The 16,213-nt window shown below is 28.4% G+C and overlaps 1 protein-coding gene across 5 annotated transcripts in view; it reads left to right on the forward strand.

The window, feature by feature from the left end:
* The window catches only part of side-VIII (sidestep VIII), a 431,976-nt gene that overhangs the window by 299,992 nt on the left and 115,771 nt on the right, over positions 1–16,213 (forward strand). For all 5 annotated transcript variants that reach the window (XM_075310736.1, XM_075310739.1, XM_075310738.1 and 2 more), the window contains one exon: positions 2,476–2,681. In XM_075310736.1, the coding sequence (XP_075166851.1) occupies positions 2,476–2,681 (206 nt within the window). The remainder of the gene's footprint in view (positions 1–2,475; positions 2,682–16,213) is intronic.

The raw sequence follows: 16,213 nt of genomic DNA on the forward strand, positions 1-16,213 counted from the left end.
ACAAAATATTCCATAGAAATAAAATTTGACAAAAATTTCTATAGAATTTTGACAAAAATTTATATAGAAATGTGACAAAAAAATTTTATTGGAATTTGCCAAAATTTTCTATAGAAATTTGAAAAACATTTTTAGAAATTTGAATTGTCTATAGAAATACAATTTTGACAAAATGTTCTAAAGAAATTAAACAAGAAATAATATTTTGATACAATTTTCTATTGTAATAGAATTTTGATAGAATTTTCTTTAGAAATAAAATTTTGATAAAAATTTCTATAGAAATAAACTTTTGATAAAATTTTCTTTAGAAATAAGATTTTGACAAAATTTTCTATAGAACTTAAACATTAAAATATTTTTCCAATTTTGACAAAATTTTCTATAGAAATGAAATTTTGACAAAATTTTCTATAAAATTAAAATTTTGACAACATTTTCTGTAGAAATAAAATTTTGACAAAATTTTCTATTGAAATATAATTTTGACAAAATTTTCTACAGAAATAAAATTTAGACAAAATTTTCTATAGAAAGAAATTTTTGATAACATTTTTTATAGAAATAAAATGTATACAAAATTTTTATAGAAATAAAATTTGTTATAGAAATAAAATTTTGATCTTCTATACATAAAAAAATTTTGACAAAATTTTCTATACATAAAAAATTTTTTACAAAATTCGCTATGCATAAAAAAATTTTGACAAAATTTTCTATATATAAAAAAAATTACCAAAATTTTCTATAGAAACAAAATTGACAAAATGTTCTATAGAAATAAAATTTAGACGCAAATTTCTATAGACAAAAATTTATAGAGAAATTTGACAAAAAAATCTATAGAAATTTGACAAAAGTTTCAATAAATATTCGAAAAATTTTTCCTTAGAAATTTGACAGAATTTTTTTGTAGAATTAAAATTTTGACAAAATGTTCTAAAGAAAAACAATTTTAACAATATATTCTATAGAAATAAAATTTTGACTAAATTCCTATAGCGATAAAATTTTGACAAAATGTTCTATGGGAATAAAATTTTGACAAAAATTTTCTATAGAAATAAAATTTTTATGAAATTTTTCATGGAAATAAAATGTTCACAAAATTTTCTATGGATATATAATTTTGACCAAATTTTCTGTTAAAATAAAATTTGGACAAAATTCAGTTTTACTCCATTTTCTATAGAAGTAAAATTTTGACAAATTTTTTTATAGAAATAAAATTTTGAAAAATTTTTCCAAAAAAATAAGATTGTAATAAAAATTTTCTATAGAATAGAAATTTTACAAAATTTTTTATAGAAACAAAAATTTTGACAAAGTTTTTAATAGAAATAAAAATTTGACAAAGTTTCCATAGACATAAAATTTTGACAAAATTTGCTGTAGAAATAAAATTTTGACAAAGTTTTCTATTGAAATACAATTTTGACAACATTTTCTATAGAAATAAAATTTTGACAATAGATTTTTTTTTTTGAAATTTAATTTTGGAAATTTAATTTTCATATCAGCCATAATTTAGTTACAGTGGTTATTGGACTCTCATGACTACGTTCTAATTAGTTTTTTTTTTTTGCATTGATCTCCCATAACTTTTTGTGATGCTAATGAAAATCCTAACTAAGGATACCATCCTTGATAGATATACCACCCGGAAAACGAAATACTACCACCAGAAAAAAAACCAAAAATAATGTCGATGACAAAAATGACGATAATGATGACACTTTTCTCTTAAAGAGGGGAGGGCCATAGAGAGATAAGTATAGGGTCAGTATTCTCTTTTTTTCGTTTAAATGAGGAATAGGGGCCAAAACGAAAGAAAAAACAGAGGCGGTTGAGAATATTGCAGCACTTTTGTCAAATCGGAAATGATGGTTAAATTAAAAGCAAAAATTTAACCAGAAAACTATGTCAAAGGGAAGTTCCTTTGTCTCAGGCCCATAAAGAAAACGAAAAAAAAATGAAAAGAACAAAGTGGTGGATATAAGGATACTTGAGAAGGAACTTTGTCTTCAACGATGATGAATTACAATTGGCGAAAAAAAAAATATATCGTAACCAAGAAAAAAACTTAAGAATGAAGAACTTTTGGAGAAGAAAAAAAAATTATTTACCCAAAGCACATTAAATGTTTTTACAATGAATTCCCTTGGTTAAGTTAAGAGGATCCCAAAACCCTCTACCATTATACTTCCATGCTATCTAGGAGGCGAAAAAAAAATTCAACTCATTATGGCCTTTGCTTTCCATCATTATTCTTAGACCATGGTGGTATAGTTTGTGTTTTTTTGTGTGGGTCAGTTTCCTACTTTCTAGATTTGCTGCTTGTTTTATTGTCTGACAATTATTTTAATTTCTGCCATTTTCATCTCTATTTAACACTTTTTTCTAATAACTTTTTGGTCTTTGTTGTTTTTTGTATTTTCTTTCTTGCTCTTCTTCATGATGGTGCTTTTACTCTAGTGTTGATACTCGAGAATCGAACTTTTCCCATGGCACTCATTGGTCGGATGAAGCATATCGAGAGCGTTTGTCATTTGCTTTGGATGGTCGAACGGGTACACTTACCATGACAAATGCTCAACAAGAGGATACGGGCGAATATCGGTGTCGTGTGGATTTCCAAAAGAGTCCAACACGTAATTCCAAAGTTAATTTAACCGTTATAAGTAAGTATTGCATGAAAACAGATAAAAAACAAAAACTGATATAAAACAGAGAAAAAAGAATAAGACAATGAAAAAAATCACGCAAATTATGTTAATTTAGCATTTTTGATTATATAAGACTTAAAAAAAAAATATCATAAAACTTAAAAAAATACTAAAAAATAAAATATACAAGTATATACGGCCGTAATTTCGGCCAGGCCGAATCTTATGTACCCTCCACCATGGATTGCATAGAAACTTTTACTAACGACAGTCATCCACAATCGAATTACTTGGGTTGCGCAAACACTTGCTGATGGCAAGGTATCGTAAAACTTCTTAACACTGTGTTCTCAATTGTAAGTTAGTCCAGACGGGGTATATATTAAACAAAAAAAGCCCGATTAAATACGTAAATTCAGTTTGTACAGAAATAAAATTTTGACAAAATTTTCTATAGAAATAAAATTTTGACAAAATTTTCCATAGAAATAAAATTTTGACAAAATTTTCTATAGAAATAAAATGTTGACAAAATTTTCTATAGAAATAAAATTTTGACAAAATTTTCTATAGAAATAAAATTTTGACAAAATTTTCTATAGAAATAAAATTTTGACAAAATTTTCTATAGAAATAAAATTTTGACAAAATTTTCTATAGAAATAAAATCTTCACAAAATTTTCTAAAGTAATAAAATGTTGGTAGATTATTTTTGGGAATCAGCTATATATAACTATAGACCGATATAGACCAATTTTGGCATGGTTCTTAGCGGCCATATACTAGCGCAATGTACCAAATTTCACCACGTACCAAATTTCAACCGGGTCGGATCAAATTTGCTCCCCCAATAGCTCCGGAAGTAAAATCTGGGGATCGGTTTAAATGGGGGCTATATATAATTATGAACCGATGTGGACCAATTTTTGGATAGTGGTTAGGGACCAAATACGTACACCATGTACCAAATTTCAACCGGATCGGGTGAATTTTGCTCTTCCAAGGGGCTCCGGAGGTCAAATCGGGGATCGGTTTATATGGGGGCTACACATAATTATTGGCCAATATGGACCTATTCCTGCATGGTTGTCAGAGACCATATAATAACACCATGTACCAAATTTCAACCGGATCGGATGAAATTTGCTTCTCTTAGAGGCTCCGCAAGTGAAATCGGGGGATCGGTTTATATGGTGGCTATATATAATTATGAACCGATGTGGACCAATTTCTGAGTGGTTGTTAGAGATCATATGCTGACACCATGTACCAAATTTCAGCCGGATCGGATGAATTTTGCTTTTCTTTGAGGATCCGCAAGCCAAAACTGGGGATCGGTTTATATGGGGGCTATATATAATTATGAACCGATGCGGACCAATTTTTGCATAGTTGTTAGAGACCAAATACGTACACCATGTACTAAATTTCAGCCGGATCGGATGAAATTTGCTTCTCTTAGAGGCTCCGCAAGCCAAAATTGGGTATCGGTTTACATGGGGGCTATATATAATTATGGACTGATGTGGACCAATTTTTGCATAGTTATTAGGGACCAAATACGTACACCATGTACCAAATTTCAGACGGATCGGATACAAATTGATTCTCTTAGAGGCTCCGCAAGCCAAATCGGGCGATCGGTTTATATGGGGGCTATATATAATTATGAACCGATGTGGACCACTTTGTGCGTGGTCATTAGAGACCATATACTAACACCATGTACCAAATTTCAGCCGGATCGGATGAAATTTGCTTTTCTTTGAGGCTCCGCAAGGCAAAACTGGGGATCGGTTTATATGGGGGCTATATATAATTATGGATCGATGTGGACCAATTTCTGAGTGGTTGTTAGAGATCATATGCTGACACCATGTACAAAATTTCAGCCGGATCGGATGAAATTTGCTTTTCTGTGAGGATCCGCAAGCCAAAACTGGGGATCGGTTTATATGGGGGCTATATATAATTATGAACCGATGCGGACCAATTTTTGCATAGTTGTTATAGACCAAATTCGTACACCATGTACCAAATTTCAGCCGGATCGGATGAAATTTGCTTCTCTTAGAGGCTCCGCAAGCCAAAATTGGGTATCGGTTTACATGGGGGCTATATATAATTATGAACCGATGTGGACCAATTTTTGCGTGGTCATTAGAGACCATATACTAACACCATGTACCAAATTTCAGCCGGATCGGATGAAATTTGCTTTTCTTTGAGGCTCCGCAAGGCAAAACTGGGGATCGGTTTATATGGGGGCTATATATAATTATGGATCGATGTGGACCAATTTCTGAGTGGTTGTTAGAGATCATATGCTGACACCATGTACCAAATTTCAGACGGATCGGATGAAATTTGCTTCTCTTAGAGGCTCCGCAAGCCAAATCTGGGGATCGGTTTACATGGGGGCTATATATATGTTTATGGACCGATGTGGACCAATTTCTGCATGGTTGTTAGAGACCAAATACGTACACCATGTACCAAATTTCAGCCCGATCGGGTGAAATTTGCTTCTCTTAAAGGATTCGCAAACCAAATTTGGGGGTCCGTTTATATGGGGGCTATATGTTAAAATGGACCGATATGGCCCATTTGCAATACCATCCGACCTACGTCAATAGCAAATACATGTGCCAAGTTTCAAGTCCGTAGCTTGTTTCATTCGGAAGTTAGCGTGATTTCAACAGACGGACGGACGGACATGCTTAGGTCGACTCAGAATTTCACCACGACCCAGAATATAGATACTTTATGGGGTCTTAGAGCTATATTTCGATGTGGTTCAAACGGAATGACAAAGTTGATATACCCCCAACCTATGGTGGAGGGTATAAAAATCACACAAATTATGTCAATTAAGTATTTTTGATTATATGAAACTTTAAAAAATGTCATAAAACTTAAGAAAATACTAAAAAATAAAAATAGAAAATTAATGCTAATAATAATAAAATTTAATGAAAAAAGTTGGATATAAACCCAGTCAAACTTATTGGAACATAGCTGTGCCCTACATAGTACCTTTTTTTTGGTTTACCTGATATAGACTCTCCAAAAATCGGTATTCCGGGTTTATATTGTTTAAACTTAAAATTAAATTCTTTAATATTTATCCCGAATTACAAATTAAATTGACCATTTCTATGGAAGTTCATTTTCAATGACGTCTTCGTCCTTTCAGTTTTGACTTCCATACATTAATATCCTGTTCATGGACAATTATATTAACATTCTTCACTCACAATTTAACTTCAAATTTTCTTCATTCGATTGTGAAACTTGTGAAAGATTTCATATTAAAATTAAATTTTAATATAACTTTAGTAAATTTCAAGAATTTTCATCTGTATAGAAAAAATACCAGTTTTAAACACTCAAGAAACTTCCTTAAAATATATGTGTCCCTGACGCATAATTTACCAACACCTTAAAGCTAACTTGGAACGATGTTCCGACTAACAACCATAGTTCTAGGATGAACAAAAATTTTAAACTTTTCAATTCTAACACTTTCGTAACAAATACCAACAACAATAGACATACACACACACACAAAGTTGGTGAAAACTTTCTACTTAATAACATAAAATCTTTATTTAAAATCCTCTTTTTACCCTAGACATTGATCTAGGGAATACTTTTTTTCCTTATACTGTATTTAGGAGATCTGTGGGTGTAGTAGAAAACTAAAGTTTTACAAGAGAAAGAATATATACGCACACACACACACGCACACTTAAATATAATATGTATGTATAGAAGAAAAAAAAAACGAGAACATTAAGCAAGCTTTAAGGGAAAGTGCATATACATATGTGGGATGTGTGTATATGGATGAAGAAAGAGTTTTATCTATCTGTGACTCTATGTGTGTGTGGCAGTTTTTGCTAGGGAAAATACTTTCCTTTCCTGTATGTGAGTATGTGTGTGCATATGTAAGATAGGTCCTGCAATGCAATATATTCGATATTGTATTCAATGTCTTTAAAAAGGATTTCAAAGAAATCCTTAAGCAAACCAAACGATTTATTTGTGTTGCAAGAATTTATTCTACATATTGCAAAATTTAGAAAAATGTTTGTGCAACTATATTGAACATTTCACTATAGATAGATTTGTGTCAATACTTCGAATATTAATGAAATACAAATGAAAAGCTTGATTAATATTAATGAATGCAATAAGATTGTGTGTTTTAACTTAAGCCAGAATTAAATTGGATAATTAATTATCCTAGAAATTTTCTGGAGTTTTACGGGGGAAGGAATGAATACAAATAGTTTTAAAAATTCAAGAAACACAAATTTTGTAGAGATATATAATTTTTACAAAATTTCTATAGAAATAAAATTTTGGCAAAATTTTCTTTCAAAATAAAATTTTGACAAATTTTTCTATAGAAATAAATTTTGACAAAATTTTCTATAGAAACAAAATTTTGACAAAATTTTTTATAGAAATAAAATTTTAACACGATTTTCTATAGAAAAAAAAATTTATTAAAAATTTCTATAGAAATAAAATTTGGACAAAATTTTCTATAGAAATAAAATCTTGAAAAAATCTTCTATAAAAATAAAATTTTGACACTATTTTCTATAGAAATAAAATTTTGCAAACATTTTCGATAGAAATAAAATTTTGACACAATTTGCTTTAGAAATAAAATTTTCATAAAATCTTGTTAAAATTTTCTATAGAAATAAAATTTTGACACGATTTTCTATAAAAATAAATTTTGACAAAATTTTCTATGGACATAAAATTTTGCAAAAATTTCCTATATTTCTATAAAAATAAAATGTGGACAAAATTTTCTATAGACACAAAATTTTACCAAAATTTTCTATAGAAATAAAATTTCGCACAAATTTTCTATAGATATAAAATTTCGCACAAATTTTCTATAGATATAAAATTTTGGCAAAATTTTCAATAGAAATAAAATTTTGACACGATCTTCTATAGAAATAAATTGTTTACGAAATTTTTTATGGAAGCTACACTTGTAGTTTAGTCAATGCATGGTTTTAAGCTGATATCAAAAACAACAAAATGATTGAAGTATAAGCCAACAATCAAAAACACTCAAACAACACGATTTGACAAAATTTTCTATAGAAATAAAATTTTGACAAAATTTTCTATAAAAATAAAATGTTGAAAAATTTTTCTATAAAAATAAAATTTTGACAAAATTTTCTATAGAAATAAAATTTTGACACAATTTTCTATAGAAATAAAATTTCGCACAAATTTTCTATACAAAAAAATTTGACAAAATTTTCTATAGAAATAAAATATTGACAAAATTTTCTATAAAAATAAAATTTTGATAAAATTTTCTATAAAAATAAAATTTGGATAAAATTTTCTACAAAAATAAAATCTGGATAAAATTTCCTTTAGACACAAAATTTTCTATAGAATAAAATTTTGGCAAAATTTTCAATTTTGACACGGTCTTCTATAGAAATAAAATTTTTACGAAATTTTTTATGGAACCTACACTTGTAGTTTAGTCAATGCATTGTTTTAAGCTGAAATCAAAACAGCAAAATTATTGAAGAAAAAGCCAACAATAACAGAACACTCAAACAACACGATTTGACACGATTTTCGATAGAAATACAATTTTGACAAAATTTTTTGTAGAAGTAAAATTTAGACAAAATTTTCTATAGAAATAAAATCTTGAAAAAGTTTTTTTGTTTTTTTAAATCAAATATTGACACAATTTTCTATAAAAATAAAATTTGACACAATTTTCAATAGAAATAAAATTTCGCACAAATTTTCTATACAAAAAAAAAATGACAATTTTATATAAAATTTTGACAACAGTTTCTATAAAAATAAAATGTTGATAACATTTTCTATAATAATAAAATGTGGACAAAATTTTACCAAATTTTTCTATAAAATAAAATTTTGGCAAAATTTTCAATAGAAATAAAATTGTGACACGATTTTCTATAGTAATAACATTTTGACACGAACTTCTATAAAAAAAAAATTCTGACAAAATTTTCTCTGGAAATAAAATTTTGACAAAATTTTCTAGGGAAATTAAACTATGCAGAAATTTTATATAAAAATAAAAGTTTTAAAAAATTTTCTATAGAAATAAAATTTTTACAAAATTTTCTATAGAAATAATATTTTGAAAAAATTTTCTACAAAAAACAAATTTTGACAAAATTTTCTATAGAAATAAAACTTGAAAAAAATTTTCTATCGAAATAAAATCTTAAAAATTTTTTCTATAAAAATAAAATTTTCTATAGAAATAAAATTTTGACACGATTTTCTATTAAAATAAATTTTGACAAAATTTTCTATAGAAAAAAAATTTGCAAAATTTTCTACAGGACTAAAATTTTACAAAATTTTCTATAAAAATTTACAAAATTTTCTATTAAAATAAAAATTTACAAAATTTTCTATAACAATAAAATGTTGACAAAATTTTCTCTAGAAATGAAAATCTACCAAAATTTTCAATAAAAAAATTCTACCATAATTTTCTATAAAAATAAAATTTTACCAAAATTTTCTATAGAAATAAACTTGTTGATAAAATCTTCTATAGAAACAATAAGGTTTCGTTTTTGTTTGGTAGGTTGTGGTACAATTTTCTCCAAATGTTTGTAGGTTGTTTTGAACTCGAGTCCGTCTGTTTGTGAAGACATATCTGTGTCGCAAATTTAGTCCAATCTACTTTGAATTTGGCACAAACAGTTGTTTTGGGTCAGATAGAACCCTATTGATTTTGGAAGAAATCCGTTCAGATTCATATATATACCTGTAGTCCGATTTACACTCATATGACCATAGAGGTCATTGTTTTACCTCGATCTATTTTACTAGCATGGCCTAACTAGCCTAGAGCGTTAGACGGTCTAAATTTTAAGTTTAGAGATTTTGTGGAAATTTTGTCGAAATTGGTTCAGATTGTATGTATATGGGATCATAATCCTTTATGTATAGCACCCAACAAATGCGAAGGGTTTGAGATGATATCGAAAATGAAGTACCACCAAGTGGTGCAGAGTATAGCAAATTTTGTCAAATTTTTTTCTTTAGAAATTTTTGTCAAAATCTTATTTCTTTACAAAATTTTTTGTCAAAACTTTATTTCTATAGAAAATTTTGTCAAAATATTATTTCGATAGAATTTTTTTCTCAAAATTTTATTTCTATAAGAAATTTGGTCAAAATTTATTCCTATAGAAAATTTTGTCAAAATTTTATTCCTATAGAAAATCTTGGCAAAATATTATTTCTATAGAAAATTTTGTTAAAATTTTATTTTTATAGAAAATTCGGCAAAATTTTATTTATATATAGAAAATTTTGTCAAAATTTTATATCTACAGAAAATTTTGTCAAATATTTATTTATATAGAAAATGTTGTCAAAATTTTATTTCTATAGAAAATTTGGTCAAAATTTTATTTCTAGAGTAAATTTTTTTCAAAATTGTATGTCTATAGTAGATTTTGTCAAAATTTTATTTCCATAGAAAATTTTGGCAAAATTTTATTTCCATAGAAAATTTTGGCAAAATTTTATTTCTATAGACAATTTTGGCAAAATTTTATTTCTATATAAATTTTTGTCAAAATTTTATTCCTATAAAAAATTGTGTCAAAATATTATTTCTATAGAAAATTTTGTTAAAATTTTATTTTTTATAGAAAATTTGTCAAAATTTTATTTATATAGAAATTTTTGTCAAAATTGTATATCTATAGAAAATTTTGTCAAAATTTTATTTCTATAGAAAATGTTGTCAAAATTTTATTTCTATAGAAAATGTTGTCAAATTTTTATTTCTATAGAAAATTTGGTCAAAATATTATTTCTATAGAAAATTTTGTCAAAATTTTATTCCTATAAAAAATTTTGTCAAAATTTTATTCCTATAAAAAATTTTGTCAAAATTTTATTTCCATAGAAAATTTTGTCAAAATTTTATTTCCATAGAAAAATTTGTCAAAATTTTATTTCCATAGAAAATTTTGGCAAAATTTTATTTCTATAGAAAATTTTGTCAAAATTTTATTTGCATAGAAAATTTTGGCAAAATTTTATTTCCATAGAAAATTTTGGCAAGATTTTATTTCTATAGAAAATGTTGGTAAAATGTTGTGTCTATAGAAAATGTTGTCCACATTTTATTTTTATAGAAAATTTTATCAAAATTTTATTTCTATAAAAAATTTTGTCAAATTTTATTTTTATAGAAAATTTTGTCAAAATTTTATTTTTATAGAAAATTTTGTCAAAATTTTATTTTTATTTTACTTCTATAGAAAATGTTGTCAAAATTTTATTTCTATAAAAAATTTTGTCAAATTTTGGTTTCTATAGATATTTTGGTCAAAATATTATTTCTATAGAAAATTTTGTCAAAACATTATATCTGTAGAAAATTTTGTCAAAATTTTATTTCTTAGAAAATATTTGCAAAATATTATTTCTATAGAAAATTTTGTCAAAATTTTATTTTTATAGAAAATTTTGTCTAAGAGGAATATGTTGCAAAATTTACCAAAACATGAAGAATATTACCAATCTACCAAGCAGTAAAAAATCTACTATTTTTGATAGAATTCTGCAACCGTGATTTTAAGTGACAAGGGTTCAGATTTAAATGTCATATATTAGGGGCGCAAATTATTAATGCGGAATTGCCAAGAGATGACCTGAATCTGTTTAGAATTTTTCGAATTGATTATCTTTGGCACGAACTATGGCCTTCAAATGGCCGATAAAGCCATCACACGCTGCTTGAAAGTGGTCGCTTGAAATGATCGACACTGTGGAATGTTTTAATGCCATCTTTACTCTCCAAAATTCGAAAATCCGAAGATTTTAGTGACCATTGTGCTGTAGACCTGTAGCGAGGATATTCCTTTTAAGGCATTCTTGGTAGATGTGTCCTATGTTCCATAGTGCTCAGTCCTGTTGGAATGACCATGGTCTGCTGAAATTTTTGTCTGACCAGGGTTTCAATACTGTTTTTTATTGAGAATATTCTTAGCTCCGCCAGATGATTAGGATATAACAATTTTGATGTTTAGGAACCTATGCATACTACAAATAGTGGGTCTGTGTCAATTCATAATTTTCTCGTGTGAAAAAAATACTAAAAAGAACCCGAAAAAAATATCAGCTATAATTTTTGTATCAATGTCCATTTACTAGAGACATACTGTAGAGAAATAGTCTCAAAATTCTGTATTTTGCGTTTGTTGCTAAAGAAGTTTATAAAAATGCATTTTAGTGCTCACAAATTTGAGAAATATTTATAGCTTATATATACATCAAAGCCTCTACTTTTAAAACAATAAGGAAAAATAAATCAACACTTATTGGGGAAATATAGTTTGGTGTCGTTTTCGAATATCCTCCTAAGTGGACAACAGGTGGTCAAAGGGTTAACAAATACTATTGAAACATAAATGTATCCCTTATGTTTGCTGAATATTTCCCAAATTGCTTTAGATTTCGATATCGATCCCATGTATATGAAAATGCTTTATTTTGGAATACCTCATATACACATTTGTTAAGAAACTTAAGTTTTTCTTTGAATTTATTACAATATAGAAAACAAAAAAATATATACGTATAGGAGTAGAAAAAAATCTCCGTCTTTTACCATTGAAATATATGTGAAAAAAACGAAGAAAATGAGTATTCTTTTGCCTCAATCAAGAAAAAGTTCTTCAATATGGGCTTAGACTATTTTATTACAGTATCGCACAATGGGAAGATTGCTCAAAAATTTTTTGGAAAAATATAAATCCGTTCAAGATATAAAAAATTATCATATAATATTCGAAGATAGCCCATATGGCTCTAGGTTTTGTCAATTTTTCAATTTTTCCTTCATATGCCTGTAATTGGAAATCTACACGCAAAGAAAAAAAAAACGTTTGGAAAACGTGTACCGAAAACGTTTTTCTTTTGTTAGAGTTTTTTGAATTGCTTCGAAAAGTATACACTTTTATCACCAAAAAAATTCGTTTATTACAAAATTTTTATTTTTTCAATTAAAAAAGTTATTTTTGAACCAACAACACAGTCCATTTCGTTTATATCAAACACTGTTCTTTTCTAAATTTAGGTCTTTAATAAGACACATTTTACAGTTCATAGTAAAAATTTAATATAGTAGAATGTAATGTTGAAAATTTTTTCGGAATCTTCCGATCATATCTGGAATATATGTAAAAAAAAAAAACTTTGGTCGAAGCAGGGATCGAACCCACGACCCTTGGCATGCAAGTCAGACGTAGCAACCACTGCTCCACGGTGCCCAACTAAATGTATTTTTCTGTTAAATAAACTTTGTTTAATCGGCTCGTGGGCGCCGCAAGCTATGCTATATAAATATAACTTAGTTATATGGGTAATTATCTATTGATGACAATAACGGCTACATGGCTCAGTGGATAGTGTGTTGGCTTACAAATTGCATGGTCCGCGGTTCGATTCTCCGTCCAGGCGAAAGGTAAAAAAAATTTTAAAAATTTATAAAATCGTATAATTTCTTCTACATTGTTTGTGTTACAGAAAAAGGTGCTAAGAACTAAAAAACTTCGTGGAAGTGAGAAAGATGTGAGGGAAAATGCAATTAGCCACAAAAAATTTTTTTGAGTTAGTCTTTATGAAATTGTTTTTACATCCTGGAAAAGAATAAACGTTTATCACAAAAAATATACTTTTCTTCCAAATACACTTCCTTTCAACGAAAAGCAAATGAGAAACGAACTTTGTTTGTCTAAAATTTCGTTTGGGAGGAAAGAATTATTTTTTTGCGTGTAGAGATATTTTTGCTTCACAAATAAGTGACGTGTGATTGGTCCATATTTCGTTTTGTTTCTTCGTTGTTTTATTAACCCTAAGTCAGTTTCATATATACCCATATTCATAGGGTATATCCTTGAAAAAAATAAAGGACTACACTATTCACCCCATTGTACTCAATATTGTTGAGTTTTCTTTTCTTTTGCACATCTTCATTTCTTGGAAAACTTGTCTTGGAGTTCTGTTGCACATTTCATAGTTTTGCAATTATGTGTCAAAAGTAAAACTTATTTATACTTGATTGGGGGCGAGAGAAGGGGACAGAGGAAAAAATTGAAAGGAAATGCTCAACACTTGTTTCTTTTGTAGTAATGTGGTCTTAAAGAGTTTTTCTTCAGTTTTTCTTCTTTACTTGTTAATAGAGAAATCCATTTGCAAAACTATTTCACACCCATACAAAGAAGTGATCTAACTTAGACACTCACACAGCACAACAATCATCGTTATACTCAAATGGTTTATTTTCTTAAAAGTCCTCGTAAATGTCTTCCTAAAGAAAATTTGTTTCTTCCTAGAGATTTCAATTCAATGAATTTTACAAAAAAAAAAAAAAAAAAAAAAAAAAAAACAAAAACAAAATAAATAAAAAATAAATAAAATGTGGTTATATTTGGCAAATAAAACGAAAGAATTTATTATATTTGTGGAGTCAAGTGTGGTTTTCTTGTTGAGCATTGTAGAACAACCAACAATTTGTTGAATATTTATTTCTCTTTAAGGATTTTCAATTTATTACAATTATTTCCGAATTTATTGCTTAGCTATAGTTTGGTGGTTTGATATGGCAAATAAATTCTACATTGTGTGGAAGAATTATAGTTTGGCGAAAGTCAAGAAAGCAATATTGGCAATGTTTGAGATTTTTTTTAATATTAAAAACAAATTTTCAAAAAATATAGTATTAAGGTTAACGGAAATTGGATGGTAAATAGAAAATAAAGATTATTAAAAACAAGTATATACGGCCGTAAGTTCGGCCAGGCCGAAGCTTATGTACCCTCCACCATGGATTGCGTAGAAACTTCTACTGAAGACTGTCATCCACAATCGAATTACTTGGGTTGCGGTAACACTTGCCGATGGCAAGGTATCTTAAAACTTCCTAACACCGTAATATATACCACATAGTCCATACATGGTATATATTAAACTAAAAATGGCCGATTAAATACGTATATAATTAAGTTTAAAGTTTCTATAGAAATAAAATTTTGACAACATTTTCTGTAGAAGTAAAATTTGGAAAAAATTTTCTATAGACATAAAATTTGGATACAACTTTTTATAGAAATAAAATGCTGACAAAATTTTCTATAGAAATAAAATTTTGACAAAAATTTCAATAGAAATAAAATTTTCACAAAATGTTCTATAGAAATAAAATTTTGACAAAATTTTCTATAGAAATAAAATTTTGACAAAATTTTCTGTAGAAATAACATTTTGGTACATTATTTTTGGCTCGAGTGGCAACCATGATTATGAACCGATAAGGACCAATTTTTGTGTGATTGGGGATCGCCTATATATAACTATAGACCGATATGGACCAATTTTGGGCATGGCCTTATACTAACACCACGTTGCAAATTTCAACCGGATAGGATGAATTTTGCTCCTCTAAGAGGCTCTGGAGATCAAATCTGGGGAAAGGTTTATAATGGGGGCTATTTATAATTATGGGCCGATATGGACCAATTTTTGCGTTTTCATTAGAAAACATATACCAACACCATGTACCAAATTTCAGCCGGATCGGATGAAATTTGCTTCTCTTAGAGGCTCCGCAAGCCAAATCGGGGAATCGGTTTATATGGAGGCTATATATAATTATGGGCCGATGTGGACCAATTTTTGCATGGTTGTTAGAGACTATATGCTAACACCATGTACCAAATTTCAGACGGATCGGATGAAATTTGGTTTTCTTAGAGGCTTAGCAAGCCAAATCGGGGGATCGGTTTATATGGAGGCTATATATAATTATGGACCGATGTGGACCAATTTTTGCATGGTCATTAGAAAACATATACCAACACTATGTACCAAATTTCAGCCGGATCGGATGAAATTTGCTTCTCTTAGAGGCTCCGCAAACCAAATCGGGGGATCGGTTTATATGGAGGCTATATATAATTATGGACCGATGTGGACCAATTTTTGCATGGTTGTTAGAGACCATATACTAACACCATGTACCAAATTTCAGCCGGATCGGATGAAATTTGGTTTTCTTAGAGGCTCAGCAAGCCAAATCGGGGGATCGGTTTATATGGGGGCTATATGTAATTATGGACCGATATGGACCAATTTCTGCATGGTTGTTAGAGACCATATACTAACACCATGTGCCAAATTTCAGCCGGATCGGATGAAATTTGCTTCTCTTAGAGCAATCGCAAGCCAAATTTGGGGGCCCTTTTATATGGGGGCTATATGTAAAAGTGGACCGATATGGACCAATTTTTGCATGGTTGTTAGAGACCACATACTAACACCATGTACCAAATTTCAGCCGGATCGGATGAAATTTGCTCCTCTTAGAGCAATCGCAAGCCTAATTTGCGGGTCCGTTTATATGGGGGCTATACGTAAAAGTGGACCGATATGGCCCATTTGCAATACCATCCGACCTAAATCAATAGCAACT

The sequence above is a fragment of the Haematobia irritans genome, chromosome 5 (genome assembly GCF_050003625.1).
Source record: "Haematobia irritans isolate KBUSLIRL chromosome 5, ASM5000362v1, whole genome shotgun sequence".
Lineage (NCBI taxonomy): Eukaryota > Metazoa > Arthropoda > Insecta > Diptera > Muscidae > Haematobia > Haematobia irritans.